This window comes from Leucopleurus acutus (genome assembly GCF_964270905.1).
Source record: "Leucopleurus acutus genome assembly, chromosome: 6".
Lineage (NCBI taxonomy): Eukaryota > Metazoa > Chordata > Mammalia > Artiodactyla > Delphinidae > Leucopleurus > Leucopleurus acutus.
Window position 1 is genome coordinate 89,488,691 of NC_139149.1, and position 23,611 is coordinate 89,512,301.

General features: G+C 37.2%; 2 protein-coding genes across 2 annotated transcripts in view; one reads left to right on the plus strand and one right to left on the minus strand.

The window, feature by feature from the left end:
- Positions 1-1,190: 1,190 nt before the first annotated feature.
- FAM237A (family with sequence similarity 237 member A) lies at positions 1,191-5,558 on the plus strand (the record flags this gene model as incomplete). Its single annotated transcript, XM_082841105.1, has 2 exons — positions 1,191-1,602; positions 5,419-5,558. 2 exons carry the CDS (start codon positions 1,191-1,193, stop codon positions 5,556-5,558), a joined length of 552 nt encoding a protein of 183 aa, XP_082697231.1.
- A 2,958-nt stretch (positions 5,559-8,516) lies between these two features.
- DYTN (dystrotelin) overlaps positions 8,517-23,611 on the minus strand; it is a gene marked incomplete at both ends in the record, with an annotated part of 51,130 nt that continues 36,035 nt past the window's right edge. Inside the window, 3 exons of the mRNA XM_082841590.1 lie at positions 8,517-8,620; positions 14,971-15,478; positions 17,978-18,137. Coding sequence (XP_082697716.1) covers positions 8,517-8,620; positions 14,971-15,478; positions 17,978-18,137 — 772 coding nt within the window. The remainder of the gene's footprint in view (positions 8,621-14,970; positions 15,479-17,977; positions 18,138-23,611) is intronic.

Genomic DNA, 23,611 nt, shown 5'->3' on the forward strand with positions numbered 1-23,611 from the left:
ATTTGGAAATATAAAACTGAAAGTCAGCTGTATATGCCCTCCTGCTTTTTCTTTACACTAGAGTTGTTTAAGTTTAATATACATTTTGTATATCATATACATTTGTGAAGATTCAGGTAAACCTTTTTTCCTGGGAAAAAAATTGGTTTGATTTTATTATTATTATTTTTTTTTGCGGTACGCGGGTCTCTCACTGCTGTGGTCTCTCCCGTTGTGGAGCACAGGCTCCGGACGCACAGGCTCAGCGGCCATGGCTCACGGGCCCAGCAGCTCCGCGGCATGTGGGATCTTCCCGGACCGGGGCACGAACCCGCGTCCCCTGCATTGGCAGGCAGACTCTCAACCACTGCGCCACCAGGGAAGCCCAGTTTATTATTATTTTAAGTACATCATTTCTCATTGGATTTGTCTGAAGTGTAACATAATAATTTCAAAGTGTATATGGATGTCTTGGTTTTATTGCAACTGGCTGTGAAAGCCAGAAAAGCTGAATGAGAGGCAAATAATTTTTGTTAAAATTCTTGAGATTTATAGCAAGATGAGAAAAATGAGAAAAGATCATGTTATGAAAATTATGTCAGAATTGCAGAACATTTCAGGTGTTTGTAAAATGTTTATTAATTCTACTCTAATGGGTTGAATATACCTTGGTTCCCATACTTTTATCACACTATCTTGTGTTTATTTTTATTTATAACATTTTACAATTCTTATGCCTTTTTTTAATAATAAAAGGAACCATAATAGGAAAGCATCCAAGGGTAAAATGTGTTCAAATTCTTAATTGCATGGGAGTCCTGGTTTAGGATAGCTAGGCTAAATTATGCAATTATAGAATAATAAAAGCCATGTAGCAAGACTGAAAAATTTCACTTAATACTCTTTTAAACTATATTTCTCTGTACTAGGGAAAAACAAGTTTGCTTATTTATCTTACAAAAGAGCACATCTTAGGAATAAATCTTTCTTAATCTAAGCATCTTGGTTTTGTACTACCTGGCCTGACAGTGCATCATTTTAGATAGAATGGGGCTTGTGAGATGGGAGGTAGGATAAGACTTTTCCCAGAGATGACGGTATGTTTCCTTTGCTGGCACCAAAGTTCTTAAAGGCATAATTATTTTCTTTACTGAGTGGAGCACAAGCAGGAACTCATATGAAATATTTCCATCTTGCACAGTTTCAAGGCCATGGCCAATCCTGGGAACAGAGGAGGGATCTACCGCCACTTGAGTCTCACCTGCTCCCTGCTCATTGTGGGAATATGCTGTGTGTCTCCTTTCTTCTGTCACAGCCAGACAGATCTGCTGGCTCTTAACCAAGCTGATCCTCAGTGCTGGGAATCTTCCTCGGTACTCCTCCTAGAAATGTGGAAGCCTCAAATTTCCAACACTGTTTCAGATTTCTGGGATTTTATGATCTACCTGAAGTCATCTGAGAACTTGCAGCATGGGGCATTGTTTTGGGATCTGGCCCAACTCTTCTGGGACATCTATGTGGACTGTGTCCTCTCCAGAAACCATGGCTTAGGAAGGAGGCAATTGGCTGGAGAGGAAGAGAAGATCTCAGCAGTGCATCCACAGCACGCAGGGAGAAAAAAAGGTGGTCAACCCCAGGTCCCATGTCTTTTGAAAGGATCAATCAAGTGTGAATGTGCTGAATTGTGAGGAAGAGGGAAGTGGCTTTAGGGCAATCCATTGCCACACATAGCCTCCTCAGGGGTGAGCCCAAAGAGTACGCAAGTGATAGGAAGATAGATAGCACTTCCTTTTGTAATTTGCAGTAGCTGTTTTTATCAACATATTGTCCTCATCTTCATACTTCAACAGCAGCAAAGAAGAATCAGAAAGACAAGTAGGAAAAGACATGATCCCTAAAATACAATATCAAGGTATAAAGGGATGCCCCCAAATTAATATTATTTTTTTCAGTAAGGCTGAACAATGGTAGTCACAACCTGTGTTCGCTTGCTATGGAATTGGGAAGATTTGAATATAAGCCTGGGGAAGGCTCTTGCCCCTTTTAAATAGAAAAACAAAAACAGAAACAAAAACTAATTGCTTTCATGTAAATGGGAAGGACTCCTTGAGATGTACTTACTTAGCTGATGGATAAATGGTAGAAAAATCAGCTGGCTTGCAAATTCACTCTTCCTTGTTTTTTGGAACAAATTGCAAATAAGTAATTAACTTCCAGCAAACTGAGTAATTAATTTTTAGAAATCTGGAACTTCCTACAAATTTAGAGATTTTTCACTGAAGTAAATATGGTATTCAAATGCAGTCTTCTCCAGGGGCACTAGAATATCCTTTATAGAATTAGAAGGAGGGTGAATAAATCACTGTAAGCTGAGAATAACAGCCTTATTCATACTGTTTTTGTTCCTTTTTTGGTGTTGTTTCAACCAATGTGCTTCTAAAGCTTGCAGCAAGGGCTGTTTGGGTGGTAGTAACTATTTATGCACTAGTGGAAAACTGAAGCATAAATAATTTTTGCAATTGTACATTTGATTGTGAGAACTGTTATATGTTTCTGTAAAACATCTATTAAAATAGCAATTAACAGTAATAGTTATAGATCAATCTTTTCCCAAGATATTGTAGAACCTTTAAATATCTAGTTTGTTTTAACCTCAGTAACAAAAAATATTATTAGCTGATCCATAAAGCCAGATAATCCACTGCAATTATTTATAGATAAAGTTATTAATTTGGCAAGTGTTATTGTCACTTAAACCAATTTCATTTTTTAGAGGAAATATTCTTTTAGCAGTTTAGCTTCTAAAGCAGAAATACAAAATGACTATCTTTAAATGTTGGTTACCAATATTTTAAAAATATTTTGAACAGAGGCTTCCCAGGCATCAGCATCAGTAAGGACTGTATATTTTCTTCATCTGCACTGTAGGCTCTTTTTTCCATTCTTTTTTTTTTTTTCCATTCTTACTCTACTTAACAGTGGTACTCAAATTACTACCACTATTTCTTGTTTTGTATTTTGCACTCACTTTGCACTTTAAGTATCTATAGAATAAATGAAAATAATGTTTGTGTTCAACTTAACAGGAAAATAATTATCTATAATTATATATTATAATTAATTAAATTAAATAATTTAATTGTATATTAAAATTACATATATATATAATCTCAAAAACAGCTTTCAGTTTGCTTGCTTGCAACAGGCTACTATAATAGTCTGAGACTACATGTAATTTTCTGAGCATACTTCAACATGGCATTCAACATGGCATTTCTATCTTCTTTTTTCAAAAAAAAAAAGTAGATTTGTCTTCAGCTTGGAAGTCACTTCCTTCATCTTGCTACAGAGTTGCTATTGACCCAGCTGGTCTGCAAACTTTACTAGGAGTTGCTTTGCAAATATTAGGGGTAAACATTTCACTTTATTGAAGTTATTTTAATGTTTGACATAATTGTTGCAGACCAGGAAATAAGACTTTCCATTTGTATTGTATAATCAGTCAAAGAGGGTCTTGGGTCAAGAAGACACCCTGTCTGAAAGTTAGTTTCAGGAACATCGAGATATCATCTCAAGAGGCTTGATTGAATCTCTAGTGGCTCAACTGGGCCCTGGATGTACCTGCACAGATTCTTCACTAATTTTTTCTTTTGTCCCTGGGGAATTAATATTCTACTAGGTTGGGATGGGGGTGAGGGTGAAGAGGTGTTTGTCTCCATAGTTCTCAGGGAAATCACATCATCAGAGCAGAAGAGAAACACTAAAATAAGTGTCTACATAATACCTGGAAAGGTTCTTGCTATTTTGATGTCTTCAAGTTAAATAGTTTAAATTCACTTGAGAAATGTTGCAATGAATCACGCCTTATTAAAAACACAAAACTCCTATATAACTTTGTATGTTAATATATTTGTTAATATTGAGTCAGCAACTATGTAAACAAGAGTTATCAAATAGCTGCGTAACCTTGGGCAAGTTAATTGACTTATTTAGCTCTCAGTTTCTTCATCTGAAAACGAGGGATATGGGAAGAATTAGAAGGCCCTTAAAGCCTCTTCACATTCTGTGTTCTGAAGTTCTGTGATTCTATAAACAATAAATGTATGAAAAGCGTGGATTTAACTACAGAAAGAATCCGGAAGAGCCTTACTCCAAGGACAGCTTACCGAGCTGAGTGATGACCTAGACATTGTGGTGGTTTATAACTTTAATAAGCAGAAACAGAGGTGATCCAGAAATGAGAATTCCAAAAATTCTGAGGGCCAAAGATATCATCGTTTGAGAAGACTCAAAAGAGCATTGTTATTTTGTCTAGAAAGATACAAGCTAACAACTGAGTGCCAAAATGTTCAGAAGGCTGAAGAGGATATACCCAGGCTTCACTACTAAATTATGATGGATTCTGTGAAGGCAGAGAGAGAGAGAGAGAGAGAGAGAGAGAAATTGATTTAGGAAAAGAGTAGGCTGATAATATCTCCCAGATAGAAAATAACAGAGTTGAGGTTAACACAAGGGTTAGTAAAGGCTTTAATACAAATGAAAGGATTTTGAAGTATATCCTTGTTTGTGTCAAAAATGATGATCTCTTCCTTCAACAAATCTTGCTCTGCCCCTGAGAGGAACAGAAAAACTTACCTGCCTGAACCTGGCAGTTTGGACGGTCTAGAAAAATTGTGAGTCTTTGCTTTCCTCCGTGACATGAAAGTTAAAATTTAGATTTATAATTTGATGATGTTTGCAGTCAGTGTATAACTAGCCGGCAAATGTTCATAATGCTTATTTTTTAAACATTAAGCAGAAGAGAAAACAATGCTTCAGAAATATAAGTTAGATTCACAAATGCTTGACTTTCTACTTTACTCACTCTGAGAAATTTTGTAAGCAACATATTCAGAAATTACCAATCTAGAAATCTATTCTAAAGAATCATTCAGAGCTGTAGCCAATTTTGCAGTATAAGGCTTTTCACTGCAATATTATTTATAGCAACAGAAAATTGGAAATAATCTAAATGTCCCATAATAGGGTAATGGTAAACTAAATTATGGTATAAAGTATGTATGTGTAAAACTATGGTTCTCTCTGGAAGATTATATTATGGGTGGTTTAAACATTTTTCTTTATATTTTTATATTAAAATTATATGATGACAATTTTTTACTTTTTTAGTCAGAAAAATATATTTTAATACATATTAATCAAATAGGAAATGTATTTATTATAATCTACTTAATTCATATTATATAATTAAACTTCATAGGACACAAAGTTTTGCATAAATAAAAATTTCAAATACACCTCTGCAAAAAATCTATACAGAATATTAATAGCCGAATGGCAGAAACAGCAACCATTCTTTTAAAAACCAAGTCATTGATACTTAATTAGCCTGAAAATAATTTGGTGACCTAATGACGAGTTGCTTTTCTCTACTTTCAGGTGTATATCCTCAGCAACCAAGAATCCCTTCCCTAAAGAAGAAAGAGTTGATTGAAGGCTTGATAAACATGCATGTACATAGGAGTGGGTCTAAGTTCATTGGAAAAGTGACCAGTAGCCTGGAAATAAAGAGAAAATAAATCAAACCTCAGAGCTAATGCACATCTTGGAATTTAAATATATATATATATTTTTTCTCGACTACTGATCGTTTATTTACTTGAAATGGTGGGAGCATCCAGAGATGCTTAAGCCACGTTCTCTGAGTACTTAGTTTCATTCTTTTAGGCTGCTAGCATGTTCCTTCAAATGGCAACATTATTGCCAGGTCATCCCACTGTCTGAAACAGTTAAAACAACTTCCAAAGATGAGTAGGGGATCGTGCTACTCAGATTCTTTGTATCCATCTTGATCATTGTTTTGGGATGCTTGACATTGTTAATGAACTAGAGTGCCACACATTTAACTTGAATACACTGCATGACTTTGAAATATTAACCACTGGATTGTTTATGCACAGGCCAATAAGAGACTATATTTATTAATTACCAGTTATTGGTGGTAGTTACTTGAATTTTGTTTGAAAGAATATTTTTGAATATTTTGAACTGAGTGAAGCAAAAAACAAAACACGAAACTGGTGAATAAAGCATTCTTCTAATAGAAACAAAATGAATAAAAGCTCTCGACCCCAAGTAATGTTATTGGAGTCTTTTTATTTCAATATTTAATGTTACCATTAATGGTAATCCAAACTCTAATAAAATAGCAGTAGGTATAAATTTTTTCTCAGTTAGCATATTTTCTATTGGATTAAATATTAAGGTTATAACTGGTTACACTTTACATTGAAAAGAAAAGTAAAAATCAAACGAACAGCATTATGAGAAAAGAACCCATAAAAATATTTGCTCTCAAAATGACCAGGCTTGAATGAGGTTCATAGCAAAGAAGTCCAATTAACAAATATATTTGAGTTCCAGACACAATGCTATTTTTATCTCTAATTACGCTCATCTCTCCAATCATTCTATTATAATTGATGGTTGACAACCAGTTTGAATTTCAGATATGTTAGCATTTCACTTGCTTTTCCCAGGTCCAAAGGAAGCCTCAGTAAGTGTTTTCACTGAAGGTTTATGGCCCTCCTTAAGTGAAAAATCTTATCCAAAGGGTTCTTATTAGAAGACACAGATGCATCTGAAGATTAGCCAAATCTTAACAATAGGGGAAGCAAGTCTGGGGCAGGAACTGGGGAGGGGGTCCAGCCTCAGTGTTAACTTGATTAGAAGAATAAGCACATTAAAAGCTGCCACTCTGACTATCATTTCTACAGAGGCTCATGGTTTTGCTTCTGTACTACTTTCTCTAATGTCTTGCATCATATTCTTAAAAACTATTATATAAACTCATTACCTCTTATAAATCGCTGAAGAGATGCCTGCCCCTTGCTCCTCCCACACCTTGGTACTACACAACGGGGGCTGCCAATTTTTTCTGATGCTTTGTGGGCCATCCAGTCTCTGGCGCAACTGATCAGTTCTGTCTTTGTAGAATTAAAGCAGCTGTAGATAATATGTAAATACATGAGCACGGCGGTGTTCCAATTTTAAATCTTTGCTCGCGGACACTAAAATTTGACTCCATGTCATTTTCAACTGTTACAAGATATTACTCCTCATCTGATTTTCTCAATTATTATTTTTTAAATGTAATAATTTCACAGCCTGCACAAAACTGGCAGTGGGCAGATTTGGCCTATGGGCTGTAGTTTGCTGACCAGTGCTCTGGGGCATACTTAACAAACTTGTAAGGAACAAGCTGGAATGAAGTAAGAAGGAGAGTGAATATGTTGAACAACAAAACCAAAATAAAAAATTCATGATAGGCTGAAAAACAAATTCAAAAAGATTAGGATGAGACTGAACAGGTGTAACCTAGTCTTAATCCTACCCAGTTGGACATTATTTCACTCTGGAAACATTACTAGAAGTTATGGATCATATAAATAAGAGCCCAGAGCCTCTCTGAATGTAATATGGACTGCACATCAAGAAAACAGGTGAAACAATGGAACCATAACAATATTTATTTAGAGAAAGTGTAAGCAGTGGTTAGAATACAGGCTTAAGAGCTGGGTTCGAATCTCAACTTTGTCAAGTAGTGACCAAATGACTTTGGACAAGTTACTGACCCTCTTTGCGCCTCAGTTGTCTCATAAAAAGAGATATCTACTTACCAGGTTTGTTGTGAGGTTTAAATTAGTATTAATACATACATGGGGCTTAGAAGCTAAGTGCTCTCACAGTCAAAAAATGTTAGCTACTACTTTGGACATTATTAAGCATCTATACCCTAGCCATACATACAGAGGATGGAGACACACAAGTACTTTGGCCAAATTCAATGAATGTGGGGGTTTAGTGAGAAACATCCATGTTTTTAAAATAAATTTATTTTGAGATAATTGCTGATTCATATACGTTGTAAGAGATAATACAGAGACATCCTGTATACCCTTCATCCAGTTTCCCTTCATAGTAACATCTTGCATAACTATAGTACAATAACACAACCAGAAGATTGACATTGGTACAATCCACAGAGTTCATTCAGATCTCACCAGATCTGCATGCACTCAAGTGTGTGTCTGATATGCACATATGTGTGTGTGTGTGTGTGTGTGTGTGTGTGTGTGTGTGTGTATTTAGTTCTTTGCCAAGCCTATTCTCCAGCAGGAGCATCTAGATAGAATATTAGGTCATCAACTCGGTAATTCAGATATTGAAGAAGATAGTTGCATGAATTCCTGTAGATCACACACTTGAATATTACTACCAATGTATTCAAAGAAAGGGCCTCTATTGGAAATGCAGCACATCTGGATTTGACTTGGCTCCTTCTTTCCATTTTCCTCTATCACTCCTCATTCCCAAGGCTTTACTCTGAAGAACAAAGACACATGTGTAGAGACATTAAAAAATAAAATTTTCTTCATGCTTCATGCCAGACTATTGAGAAAGAGGTAGAAGGTTTAGTTCTTTTAGTACAGATTTTGAAAACACGTTTCGTCATCACCACAAGTCTGGACTCTTTTTCACTTCAAGTTGGGCAAAGTGATCTGATCAACAAGGGCAGAGAAGGCCCTGCATACTCGCTCAGCTCCACAATACAGGTCCATATTTACTGAAGATTGCAGGTCTGAAAACAACAAACAGGAAAGTCCTTCAGAGAAAGCACCTGTAGGTTCTCAAGCTGATCTTAATAAAGCTCTAGCACAGAGAAGAAATAAAATCCATCTCTCTGCAGTTCCTGATGGCAATGCCTTTCTCTAAGCTAGCTTGCAAATGAGATGGGTATCATTTACCATGATCAATTACCAATTCAACCAAGTTGTGGGTTCTTTTTTTTTTTTTTGCGGTACGCGGGCCTCTCACTGTTGTGGCCTCTCCTGCTGCGGAGCACAGGCTCTGGACGCACAGGCCTAGCGGCCATGGCTCACGGGCCCAGCTGCTCGGCAGCACGTGGGATCCTCGCGGACCGGGGTGCGAACCTGTGTCCCCAGCATCGGCAGGCGGACTCTCAACCACTGCGCCACCAGGGAAGCCCAAGTTGTGGGTTCTTAAAGAGCATTTTCCCATAACTTCAAGCACGAATCTGAGTAGCCAGAAAGCCCAGTCTAGAGCAGTGGTTTTCAGACTCTGGTGTATGTTAAACTCATCTGGACAGTGTTAAAATACATTACTAGGTCCCACCCTCAGAGTTCTGATTCAGAATACATGATGGTTAATTTGATGTGTCAATTTGATTAGACTGTGGTGTCCAGATATTTGTTCAAACATTATTCTTGGTGTGTCTGTGAAGGTGTTTCTGGATGAGGTTAACCTTTGAATTGGTAGACAGAGTAAAAGCAGATTGCCCTCCCTAATGGGATGGACCTTGTCCAATCAACTGAAGGCTTGAATAGAACAAAAAGTCTGAGTAAGAGAATTCCTTCCGCCTTACTGTATTCCAGGCGAGACATGTTTTCTTCTGCCTTTGGACTCAGAAGGAAATATCAGCTCTTTCTACGGCTCGAGCCTGCCTGCTTTTCCATTGGAACTACACATTGGCTCCTCTGAGCCTCCAGCTTGCTGACTACTGATCTTTAGACTCGCTAGCCTCCATAATTATGTGGGCCAATTCCTTAAAGTGAATCTCATCCTATATCTATATATACATCCTGTTTGTTCGGTTGCTCTGGAGAACTCTGACTACCATAATACATCAGGGATGGGGCCCAAGAAATTGTGCTTCTCATAAGTTCCCAGCTGATACGGATGCTGCTGGCCTAGGGAAGATGCTCTGAGACCTCTGCTCTATAGTTACTGATTAATGGTTTGAGTGGTCCCCTATGACCTATTGTAATAGGAATTGTGTTGTAGAAAGCTCTACAATTTGGCAGTTATTAACCAAAAGTTGGATACACATAATTTTTAAGCTAAAAGTTCCATTTCTAAGAATTGATCCTACAGAGATATTTACATATGAGTACAAAGATATATGCTATAAGAATACTCACCGAAACATTCTTATGATAATAAAAAATTGGGAGCAACTGAATTACACACCAATAAATAAATTATGGTATATTTATACCCTGGGATATTATGCAGCACTTAAAAAATCACACTGCCCAATGTCTAAGATATTTTGTCAAGTGGAAAAAGCAAAACAAGCACAACCTAACTTATGTTGAGAAAGTAAAGACACATATATGCAAAGAAAAAAGTCTGAAGGAAAAACTCACTAAACTGCCAACATTTTTTACCTCTGAGAAACAGGTGGCCGGGAGTGAAGGACATGATGATGAATTCATTTTTGAAAAACACGTGCACTTAGGCATTTTAATTTTACAATGAGCATGCTGTATAGTATTGTTTGTATAATAGTTTGTTATACACTTTAGTTACATGATTTATTATGGCTCCATCTGTGCTGTTTTCTGTTGAACATAAGAGAGGGTTCATGTCGTTTTAATGTCTGTTCTCTAACACTGCCCCAGAGCTACAAGGACCTTGAATAAATAATATTTTATTGCCTGAATAAAAAACTTTGTCCAGAGGCAAACTTATTTTAGGATATTCTATTCCTCAGCCCACAGTTCTAAAAACTTTAAATACAATAAAGAAATAGAGAAGCAATAATTCATTTCATACATCTGTTCTTTTTTGGTTGTTTTATTTTTAAGCTCTAGTCCCTTGAAATGTTAAAACTAGCCAAAGATATGCACCTAACACCAAGCATGTTGCTTGGCATGAACTTGGAATTCCATACATATAGGGACTGAATTAATATAGCGTATAGTCAGAGGCCTAGTGAGATGTTAGATAGACAAACCTGTGAAATCAACAGTCCAGAGGAAATCACGATCAGAGAATAATTCACTTGAATGTAGTTAACAATCTATCTGGTCTCTGAATGAACTTGGGATGTGAGAGAAGGCTATCAGAATGATGGGTATAGAGGTTTAAAAGTATTAGATTAACTGCTCTATGATTACTCTTCTGGCAATTGAAATACTGAGTCCATGTCTTCCTTACAATAATAATTAATGAAGCAAACCAATATGTATTGAATATTTACTCTGGACTAAGACCTGGAGCTCCAGATTGTACATGTTGACTGTCATTCTGCTATTTCCATCTGGATGTCTCCAAGCAATTCACACTTAATGTGTTCAAAACAGAATTCTTGATTTGCTGACCTCCCTCCATCTCAGCTTTCCCAGCTTTCCTTATAGCAATAAGTGTATGACAATCTACCAAGTCCAAGCCGCCACCACCTGTCCTTCTCCAAGTCACTTTCTACACAATGACAAAGTGGTTTAAAAACATAAATTTACCCCTTTCAAAATGAATGCCCAGCGGCAAGCACAGCTCTTGGCACATAACTAAATCTTGATGACTATTTGATGAATGAATGAATGAATGAAGGATGAACCAACTAGACATTTTTTTCTACCTTCATGGAGCTTAATGCTGGAACTCTTGTGTATCTTTTCCCATCAAGAAAAATTACTTCTACTTTTTCATATATATATGTGAGTGTATATATATATACATATATATATCAGAGAGAGAAAGATTCACTAAGCGTTCAGTATATATCCTTAGGATTCCCAGGCAGCATTTGAGAAGTCTACCTTCTAAATAGGTGAGATAAAGATCCAGTGTTGAACTTCTCTTACCTGTGGTTGCTAAAGCACTGCTCTTTCTTTTTCTATAACCTGCTAAAGTCCAAACTTTATCTTCTGATTATTTAAAATAATAGTTTAGATGATGGTTGCAGGTGGGGAAGAAAGGAACAGGAATAATTCTTCCACATCCCCACCCTCAACCATGCCCTGCTAATCCCATCATCACTCCCTCACCTTCCCTTCTCATCCTTGAAACCTACTGTGGTAAACGGATGGCAAAGAGGGATGGAAGAGAAGCTGGGGAAAGAATTTCAGAGATATAAGTAGGAAATTTCACTCAGAAAGGGAAAGAAAATAATTTAATGAGAAAGTAAAACTAGAGCATTAAGTTGTTTTTTTTTTTTTGTCACCACAGAAGCAAGTAGTGTTAGATGTTCTTCCAAATCTAATTCCTTTACTGCAAATTTGAACAAAATGTTTGCTACTGATTTTCAGTCCAACATGTGGAATTTAAAGAGGTTTGGGGAACCCCTTCTACACACTTTCTCTTTTCCATTAAGCTCTCAGAGTCTCCTGAGATCCTATTATCCTAGATCTTGATATTGAAAGACTCTATTCAGTTAATGTCAGCAACTGCCCCCAAACTGACCATCATGCTTTGCCGTTTTCGTCTTATTAAGTCTTAAGTCATATAAAGTTCATCTTAATTTCCAAAATGTGTTGACTCCTTAGCAAAGCTCCAATTCAAAAAGCTAGTCAGCTACTAGGATAATCACACACTGGGTGAATAGGTTGACAGTCTGAGCAAATCTTAGTATATTACAAACATTAGATCTTTCTAATTTTTCCAACAATTCTCAAATTAAAAAATAAAAAATGGGGCAGTAAAACGATTAGAAACTTCCTGCTGTTATCTGATGCATCTGTAACAGAGATAGAAATAAAACAAAAATGACCAATACCTTAATTTAGTTTGTTTGCCTTTCCACATCTTCATATATGTGGCTATCACGCTTCTGTCTCTGATTACGTTTGCTGTGATTTTGATAAGCATGCATAAATTATGGGGTGTATTTTTATAATCCATATTGCCAGTGGCTAAGTAGAGTTTACAAACAGAATCATATTCAATACCTGATTGAATAAGGATACAAACTTAGTAAGAAATATTTGCGTGAAGAATGGCAATGTTTAATAAATGTAGATATTAGCCATGAAGATGAACATAGATCCTATGCTTAAAGGCCTCAAAGAAATAAAACTGATATAAAAGAAATAACTATAAATTTAAATCTTGTCAATTAGTACTCACTGAATTATCACAAAGTACACAATGCAGTATAATAACAAAAAGGGAAAGATGCACTTCCCTGCTAATATCATAAGCACTTTTGTATAATAATGCATGCTACCTACAGAAACATCTCAATGGTTCTATTTAAATTGTAAATGGAAGCATTTACAATTTAAATAGAATATATTTTTTATATATATTTTTGAGAATATATATATATTTTGAGAATATATTTTTTATATTATCTACAAGATTGGATAATGCTAACTGCATCTTTATACATTATTGCATTATCTGAATTTAAAAATAAACTTTGCCTTTTCATGATTTCCCTTTAAATGATATAATGATGGGTATATATATAGATACAGATACATTTATATGTATAGACCTTGATAAAGTTACTTAAAATATGCATGGATCTTTTAGGTAACAAACTGCATGCAGTGCTGGGATATTGTCTCCCAAATATGTGTAGTAGACCTAGTCTATTAGGAATCTGAAATGTACAATATAGCCTGCTACATTTGTGAGGGCTGACCCAATACAATATTTTAAAAATCAACAGCTTTCATAAACTCAATTGGAGAAACAAAAAATAAAAATGAGATGAATATGTGAAATCCTAAAATAGTTTCTAAAATAAAAGTCAAATTTTTATGTGAAATTTTCCTAAAAAGGTCAAGTGGATATTGACTTTGCTTTGAATACTCATCATGACCCCACTGATGTTTAGATGGAAATAAGTGGGTGGAATCTTGTGTTGGCCCAAGAATCAGGCACAGGGAGTTCTCATCCAGTCTTTGTCTCAGGCAGCCTGAGCATGCTTCTGGTATCTTTGTGATCTTGTTTTCTCTAATATAGGATTATAATTCCAACTCTCTTCACAGTAGATATTTTTAGAATCACCAAGTAATTACTTCATTGACTTGGCTCTAGCAAGTTCAATATATAACTGACATTATCATGTTCCCATTTTATAGCTCACCAACTATTATGGGCTGAATTGTGTCTCCCTCCCCAAATTCATATACTGAAGTCCCACTCCCAGTAACTCCAAATGTGACTATATTTGGAGATAGAGTCTTTAAAGAGTTAATTAAATGAAATGGAGTTTATGTGGCTGGATCCTAAACCAATATGAGTAGTGTCCTTATAAGAAGAGGAAATTTGGATAGGGACATGCACAGAGGGAAAATGGTATGAAAACACAAGGAGAAGACAGCCATCTACAGCCCAAGGAGAGAGGCCTCAGAAGACACCAACACTGCTGACACCTTGATCTCAGACTTCCAGCCTCCAGGAGCGTGAGAAAAAAAATTTTTTAATTGTTTAAACCACCCGATCTGTGATACTTCATTATGGCAGTCCTAGCAATCTAATACACCAACTCAGAAATATTTTGGGAAGGCCTTCTTTGATGCAGAAATGCATGAGAATGTTATCCTTGTTTTATCACCAGTCTCTATATGATCACTCCAACATAAAAGATCTTACACTTTCTTAAAAAGAAATGGATACAGATATAGATATATTAAGATGAAAAAATACTCTATAAATAAGACAATGTCACTGTAAAACAGGATAGCTATAATAAAGAAGTATTAATAAAAAGAGCCTTTAGGTTTAACAGTGAGACATAACTTATGAAGGTGATGATGATGATGGTATTATGAATCATACAGAGACCTTAATCAATTATCTAGAAAGACAGCATCATTCTTATCCCATTTTTAAATGGTAACATCAGGCTGCACAGTTATACATGTTTTAGTACTATTGATAATAACAATTGCAATAACAAAATAATAGGTATTTATTGAATTCTTGGTATGTGCCAGGTGCTATACTAAAACTTCATATGGCTTATCACTTTTAATTCTCACAATAACCCCATCAATTAGGCAACACTAGAAATCAAGTTCAGAGAGATTACTAATGTCCAAAAGACTCACAACTCTGTTACCCACTAGATGAATCGTAGCTGTAGGGCTAGTACAGAGCTATAGAATCAAGTGTTTTAAAAGGCAGCCTAACTCCGTGGCCATCACTATCTCTAGTGATTGTGTAAAATCTTACCTGAAGGCATTTCTAGAGTGAAGGCATCCATGAGTTTTGACAACAATTCCTGCAGTTCCTCTTCCTCCAGCTCATCCTTTCCCTCCTGGATGTTAACTGCCCCTTTCCTTTCCACAGGTGCCAGGGCAGGACTGTTCATTTCAGCAGGAGCAATTTGGGAGGCGTCCTGCAGCAGTCCTTCCTGGGAACTGGGTAGGGAACTAAAGATTTCTTTCGAGGTCTTTTGTGCTTGGCTTCGTGCCCTGATGCTCTGCGTTGACCTTGGCTGCAAAATGGCCTCTGGTGATTCTGAGTTTGGTAGAACATGTTCTGCATGTGCTGGACCTTGGTAACTTCCATCAGTCACAGTGGACTTAGGAAGTGTTTCCTCTTCTGAACCATCCTCAGTGGCATCCTTGATCTGGGAAGACTCTCCTCCCCTCTGAAAACTTTCTTCACCATTTCCATGGTCACGCTTGGCAACCATATTTTGCCAGGAAGATGAAGGATGAAGGGGCTGCAACACTGCCTGGGTAAAGAAAACTTTATTTATGAAGAAATGAACATTTATCTTACTTTTTCATTATGCATTAAATTTTAATATTCCAATAGGACATTTTAATGCAAGATTTTTTTTGTCTCTAAATACATTGATATTAATTTTATTTTATGCTGTTAATTCAATGTCAACCTAAAGGTAGAACAGCTCAGATTCTAAAACATCACAGAGAATAATCACAAGGAATTTGGGAAAACGCTAGGTTCTGAAAGCTCAGGTTCTAAAAATATCATAAGGAATATCTGGAAATGTCAGGATATCTTGGATTGATAGCTAAAAAGTATGACAATAGAACATTCATAATGATCCATTTAGGTAGGTATGTTGTGAGGGGTTTCATAATAAGTCATAGGAATAATATCTGGGGGGTGTGCTCTCTACAAAGCACAGCCCTCAAGATGTGGTCCACAGACTCCTGGAGGTCCCCGAGACCCTTTCAGGGGTCCATGAGGTCAAAATTATTTTCACAATAACACTTAGAGGTTATTTGCCTCTTCGTGGTGTTGACATTTGCACTGATGGTGCAAAATCAAGAGTAAGTAAAGCTAAAGTTGTTGGTGTTTACCGCACATCAAGGCAACATCACCAAGCAGTGCTAGTAGTGATGGTATTCTTACCATCGTGCACTTGCAGTTAAAAAAAAAGGCAGCTCCTCTTAAGAATATCCTTGATGCAGGTGAATGGATAAAGAAGATGTGGTATATATACACAATGGAATATTACTCAGCCATCAAAAGAATGAAATAATGCCATTTGCAGCAACATGGATGGACCTAGGGATGATTATGCTAGGTGAAGTCAGAGAAAGACAAATGTCATATGACATCATTTATATGTGGAATCTAAAAAAAAATGATACAAATGAACTTATTTACAAAACAGAAACAGACTCACAGACATAGAAAACAATCTTATGGTTACCAAAGGGGAAGGGGGGGGAGGGATAAATTAGGAGATACACACGACTGTAAATAAAATAGAGAAACAGCAAGGGCCTACTGTATAGCACAGGGAACTATATTCAATATCTCATAATAACCTATATGGAAAAGAATCTGAAAAAGAATACATGTATTTATGTATAACTGAATCACTTTGCTGTACACCTGAAACTAACACAACATTGTAAATCAATTATACTTCGATAAAAAAGAAAAAAAAGACTATTCTTGAAGGTGTAGCAAAAATTCTTATTTTTCTTAGTAGCACATGTCTTCTTAATATTATATGTGATGAAATGGGAAGTATGCATAAAACACTTCTTATGTTTACTGAAATATAAAAGTTGCCTCTTGTGCAAAAGAATTAGATGGTTATTTGGCAAACATTTTTTCAAAAATGAATGAAGTGAGTCTGTGACAGTAAGGAAAACAATGATATGTGTTGCCAATTTTAACAGTTGAGCTTTTAAGCAAAAATTAGAATTTTGGAAAACTTGCATCCACTACCATGAGCTTGATTGCTTTCCAATTCTTAAAGACTTTTCTGATGAGATTCATGGTAGTATTAATGAATATGATTTTTAAATAATTTTTAAAACTCTTGTATAATGAAATGGGTGACCATTAGGAAGTTCGGCATAGCTCGGTGAACTTCCAAATGACCAGTGTATGATGGTATAAAATCATGCCTGGATAGAAGATTCATTCAAAAAGCACAACAGAATATTGTATTTTAATGAAACACGGTGTGAAAGAGATATGGTTTCAGATTCAATATTGCAACCATCCTTTAAAAAACAATCATTGATCATGTTTTGGTGTAGTATCAAAGAAGGTCTCCAATTATCTGAAAAGGCTGTTAAAATACTCCTCTCTTTTTCAACTGCAAATCTGTGTGAGGCCATATGTTTTCATATTCTTCAGCCAGAACATCTTGCAACAGATCAAATGCTGAAGCAGTTAGGAAAAATGTAGCTGTCTTTTCTGAAGCCAGCCATTAAAGAGATTTGTAAAAAACGTAAAACAATGCCAGTCTTCTCATTAAATATATATAAATAATTACTATTTAAAAATGTTCCATATATAATGGATTTATTATTTGCATTTTCAAATTAGTTAATAAATTTATTTTAAAACCACTATCAGTTTTAATTTTGATTAGGGTAAACAGCAATAGATATAACCCACAGAAGCTCCTTGGGATCCTCAAAAAATTATAAGTCTCTAAAAGGGATGCTGAGACTAAAAGTTTAAGGCTCAATGCTATAAAGAACCCCTTTGCCCCAGGTCTATTGTTTCTAAATGGTACCGATGCTGTTCTCTCCCAATGGCACTTCCTTCGCAAAAGTGGAAGATATCGTCTGGCTGATGAAAAGGGGAGCTGGTCAGGGTATGGAGAGAAGAGGGAAAGGGAAGAGGCTGATCAGAGTGAGGTGCAAAGCCTCAGGCTGCAGCCGACCCTCAGCCAGAAGATTCTAGGTCAGACTTCCAGAGGGCCCAGATGGCCAGTGTCTCCCACATTCTATACCTGTAGATTCTGTCCCATTAGCTGTAGCTTCGTCCACAGACTGTCCTGGTTGGTTGTGAGTTCGTGAATCTTTGTTTCAAATCTGCAACTTTTTTCTTCCTGGCAGGCATATATGGCTTGCAACTTGTCTTTGTATTGGTTTAACTGTTTTTTAAGGAGCCTGCAAAGAGGACAGGTCTGAGTGGGTTGGAAGGGCAAGAGATCAGCACAGCAAGATGCAAGAGCCTTAGCGAGATGTACCCTGGGTCCTCTCTGGGAGAAGATGCCAGAGTAGCCTGCGCCTCGACTATTACCTAACATTGATCAATCCTGCTTTAAACTGTTTGTTCACCATGTACAGCTGTCCTTCGTGTCTATTATATACACAATTCCCCCAAGAATTTCATTGGTTTTAGAGGTGTTTTCAAAAACTCATCATGCATGTTATGGATTACTTTTGACAGCATACTTTCAGCAGCTCCTTACATGCGAATATTGACTTTATTCATTATCCTTTTGTCCAGAAACACTCCATTTAGAATGATAGCATACATGTCATGGCTAAATACCTAAAACCCGACCAAGACCACAGGGAGGGAACAATGATGCAATTTGTGAATTGTGGGTTTTGGTTTCACTTCCTAAGTCTAGTTGTTCACTGGTTTCAGAATGAACCAAGTAGTCAGGGCAATTCTTTTAAAACATAAGGCAGGGGACTTCCCTGGAGGTCCAGTGGTTAAGACTTCGCCTTCCAATGCAGGGGACACGGGTTCAATCCCTGGTCAGTGAGCTAAGATCCCACATGCCTCGCGGCCAAAAACCCAAAACATAAAATAAGCAATATTGTAAAAAAATTCAATAAAGACTTTAAAAACGGTCCACATCCAAAAAAACAAAATCTTTAAAAATTTAAAGAAAAGAACCACAAAGAAAACCCATAAATCAGATCATGTTACTCCTCTGCTCAAAGCCCTCCAATGTTCCCCTCCTTATTTAGAATAAACCAAAGTCCTTATAGAGGCAGCCAAAGCTGAACAAAATGGCCAAGACCCTCCGCTTCCCTCCCTGACCTCATCTCTGCTTTCTTTTACTCACTGTCTGTCCTTCAGCCACACAGAGCCTCTGGCAACTCTTCGAACACACTGGGCATGTTCTGCCCTCAGAGTTGGCTCTTTTGGCCCCCAATGCCTCCTTCCCTCAGGTTCTCGCCCAGCTCATCCCCTCATCTTTAAGTCTTTGGTCACCATCATATTCTCAGTGAGCCTCTCCCTCACTGCTCTACTTGAAACTGCAAACCAGAACTCCTAACCTCGCCTCCATCACCTCCCATTTCCTTCCCTAGTCCTTCCCATCTCCTTGTCTCCATGGATTTTTGCCATGTCTAATTGCTACAGAACATGACGCGATCTTAGATTTTGACTTAGTCTTGAGCCTTCAGACTACTGCACAGTCACTTTATATGACATGCTACCTGTTTTACTTGTTATTTTACTTATATCTTACTTACTCTATTACTAATTGTTTATTGTCTCTTTATTCTGGCAACTTTTTTTCTGTTTTGCTTCTTGCCATATCCCCAGGCCCAGGCCTAAACTAGTTCCTGTTACAGTGTATGTATACAGTGAAAATTGGCTTTCTAAAGTACAGTCTTATTCTTTGACCAGTGCTGTGGTCATATTTGTGGAAGTTGTAGAAATGGGCTCCCTGGTAGGAAATGCAACAACATTTCTCAATGTGAGAGCCTTTGAAATTCTTAATTGCCACAGATCTTGGAGAGGTCTTGGAATTTAGCTGGGGCTCCTATCCAAAGCAGGCAGCTCTAAAAGATGGCTCTCAAACTTCCAGGCAACCACACAGGTGAAAGAGGAGTCTGATTCTAAAATCCTTGATTGTAATTGGAGTTTCAAGCACTTCTTTATGATGGACTTTTCAGAAAGGAGTCAGCCCAGGGATTTTATATAGCAGACAACAAAGAAACATTCTCAGAAGGCCTCTCTAGACAGTATTTTCTATACTTAGAGTGTTGTGCTTGTTATGACCAGTAGTGACGTCAGTTTATCTTTCTCCCATGCTGTCTATCACCCACATCCCCTTCCTCCTTTCTGGGCCATCCACCATGTTTGAACATCTAGAAGACATGCGTTCCCATCCTTCCACAATCCAGGTGAAAGTAGGGGAAGTCCTATGAGAAGTGCAGCTCTTTTCTACTCTATTTTTTGTTTGTTTGTTTGTTTTAATGGAGAAATCCTCGGAGAGTCTCCAGTGAACATGATTTACCCAATGCCAATATTTCCAGCAACTGGGAGCCCCATACTTTCAAGGTAAATATCCACTGTTAACAAAACAGTTTAGATTATTTGAGAAATAATTCCTTTCAAATGATCTGAAATCTGTCTTTCCAAACTTTTACATCTTTATATGCAGTTCTACTTCTTGGAGCTAAGGAGCTTGAATCTCCCATGTACCAGGTCTTCAAATAAACACAAAGGCAAGTTAATTCACCAGGCGAGTTAATCGCACACAGAGCAGTGGAACATTACTTTTCTTGATCAGCACCTAGCATAGAGTAATAAATAGATAACTAATAATTGAATGATACTCTTTCTTGTAATGTAGTCTGAGACTGCATTGCTTTTTAAATCATCAGTGACAAATTGTGGGCTGTAATTAAACTTACAGTTGACTATATATGTCAGGTCTTTCCATGCTATTTGTTGTGAACCTGGGCCTATAATTGTAGGATTTGCATGTAATCTTTTAAAATTTGGTCTTTATTAATTGTCCCACTATTCCAGACTATGATATCTTAGTGATTCAAGACTGTCATTTAGCTTATTATCTATGCCGTTTGGTATCATGTCATACACATTTGAGAAGCATGCTCTCTACTATTTTAACCAAATCATTGATAAAAATAATGGGGCAGACAGGAACAAGGATAAAGCCTAGACATAGATTTTAGTCACTAATCAGGCTCACACTGGTATTCTTTGTGTTGATAAATATCTTACTAGGAGGCCAATGGTGTATGTAGTGGGTATGAATTATATATAAGGGAATCATCTAGTTTAAAATAATTGTTTGAAGTAATTATTTTAAGAATTAAGTTTTAAAGAATTAAATTTCAAAATTTCCTTTTTATTTCTACATTTTAAGTTTCAAAATTGCCTTTTTATTCCTATACTATTTTCCTTAATTTTATTTCTAATTTATTTTTCTTATACCATGAAAAAGATCAAAATTGTTTTTAACATTTAAATTATTATTAAATTACTTTAAAAGTGTTATTAAGCTTCTTTTCATGAGTTATCACAGAATTTTAAAATGTTTGTTACCTTTCATACCTTTGCATTATGAAGCACATCTCATCATATATATATATATATATATATATACACACATACATACACATATATATTAGATGCTCGGTAAATTTATTGATGACCTATTTTTATTTTAATACATATTTATTAGTATATATTTACTCATTAATTTATTGAGCATCTACTAGATACCAAGCATTGTGCCTGCAAACAAAGGTCTTCCCTCAGGGGGACCTTCTTATTGAGGAGCCAGGAATTTTGTCTTCTAAAGGAATGACAACATGATACAGGAACTCAAGGGGTGATTAGTCCTGGGACTTCCCTGGTGGTCCAGTGGTTAAGGCTCTGCGCTCCCAGTGCAGGGGGCCTGGGTTCCATCCCTGGTCAGGGAACTAGATCCTGCATGTTGCAACTAAAAGATCCTGCATACCACAACTAAAGATCCCGCTTGCTGCAACTAAGACTCGGCACAGCCAAATAAATAAATAATTTTTTTAAAGGAATAATTAATCCTTTGAGACACAATAAGATGGTAGACAGTTTCCAGCCAGCCTAGTAAATCTTCGAGAAAGTTAGATACTGTTGGAGAAATGTACTGATTTATTTTAGAAGCCATAAGACACACACAATACTTCACTGAAAATGCTTAACCAAATTTCAAGGAATAAAATCACTCAATCAAAACCCCAAACTTAATGTAATTATCTGGGTGGTTTTAGTTATACTTAACTACTCAAATAGAGTCAAAGCCCCCTTTTACCTTCATACTGGAATCATAGCATTTCTCTGTTTAAGGAATGTCTTCCAAATTAAAGAGAAAGAAAGAGCACTGTAAAAACTTTGTAGAATTTCTTCCTCTAAAAGCGAAGCAAAATGCTATTGATGTGTCTCTGCTGTTAGTATTTGTCCACACATGGTTCCTACCTTCTGTCCCTATGGAGAGCATTAATGGATTCGTGAGTCCTCCACAGTTCATTCCTAATGCTGACTATGGTCTAGAGAAGCGAGAAATAGAGAAAATAAGTTTTTGGGTTGAATTTAACCCATATTCCTAAAAATTCATAATAACATGATAATGATATTTCAAAAAAATTTCTTTTTCAAAAAGTGACTGGTGGGGCTTCCCTGGTGGCACAGTGGTTGAGAGTCCGCCTGCCGATGCAGGGGACGCGGGTTCGTGCCCCGGTTCGGGAAGATCCCACATGCCACGGAGCGGCTGGGCCCGTGGGCCATGGCCGCTGAGCCTGCATGTCCGGAGCCTGTGCTCCGCAACGGGAGAGGCCACAACAGTGAGAGGCCTGCGTACCGCAAAAAAAAAAAAAAAAAAAAAAAGTGACTGGTGGACTTCCCTGGTGGCACTGTGGTTGAGAGTCCGCCTGCCGATGCAGGGGACACAGGTTCGTGCCCCGGTCCAGGAAGATCCCACATGCCGCGGAGCGGCTGGGCCCGTGAGCCATGGCCGCTGAGCCTGCGCATCCGGAGCCTGTGCTCCACAACGGGAGAGGCCACAGCAGTGAGAGGCCCGCGTACCGCAAAAAAAAAAAAAAAAAAGTCACAGTAGTCTTTTGCCCGAGTTAGGCTGCTGCTCAGAACGTCTCCTTCTCTAAAGGCATCTGCAAAAAGCAGTTGGGTTATTTTATTTCTCTTGGTTCAAGAAATCTTTCACTTCTACCTTCCACCGTCTACTGAGAGTTTCTTATCTTTCCATTGCTTGTGTACTGGGACTCATCACTACTCTTTGCATTCACCAAGTCTCTTTGAGTTAATAATGATCAGCTCAGTTCTCATTTAGGATTTTCTCACCAAACCTTATCTCTCAAATCACAGTCTGGTTCCTGAATTGCACCCCAAGAGCAAGTCCTGACCTGACCCAGCCTGGCCCAGGCTCCTGGGGCACCATTTACCAGCCCGTGGCACCCACTCATCTGAATGGGAGGTTGGATTTCATTACTCTACATTTATAAGCAGCTGTGGCTTTACTCTGTGGCCTTTTCTCCTCCCTACAAATGATCTGAAGAGGGACTGGCCACCTTGAGAACATTCTTCCATAGGGACAGCCTACAAGAGGAAGAGAGTAGGGAAGGGAGAAAAAGTGAGCTACAGACTTGCAGTCACATTCTCTGGTTGTTACATGCTCTTTGTGGCCCTTCTGAGTGACCAGTGCCTGCCTGCCTCTTCATTCAAATATTCAAACAGTTTCTACATGCCTAGCATAGATCACTTTGAATCAGTGAGCTTTACATCATTAATATCAATGTTATCATATGGTACATATTGTTATGCAACTGAGAAGCATTTCAGGTTAGCACATATGGACCTACCATGGTATACC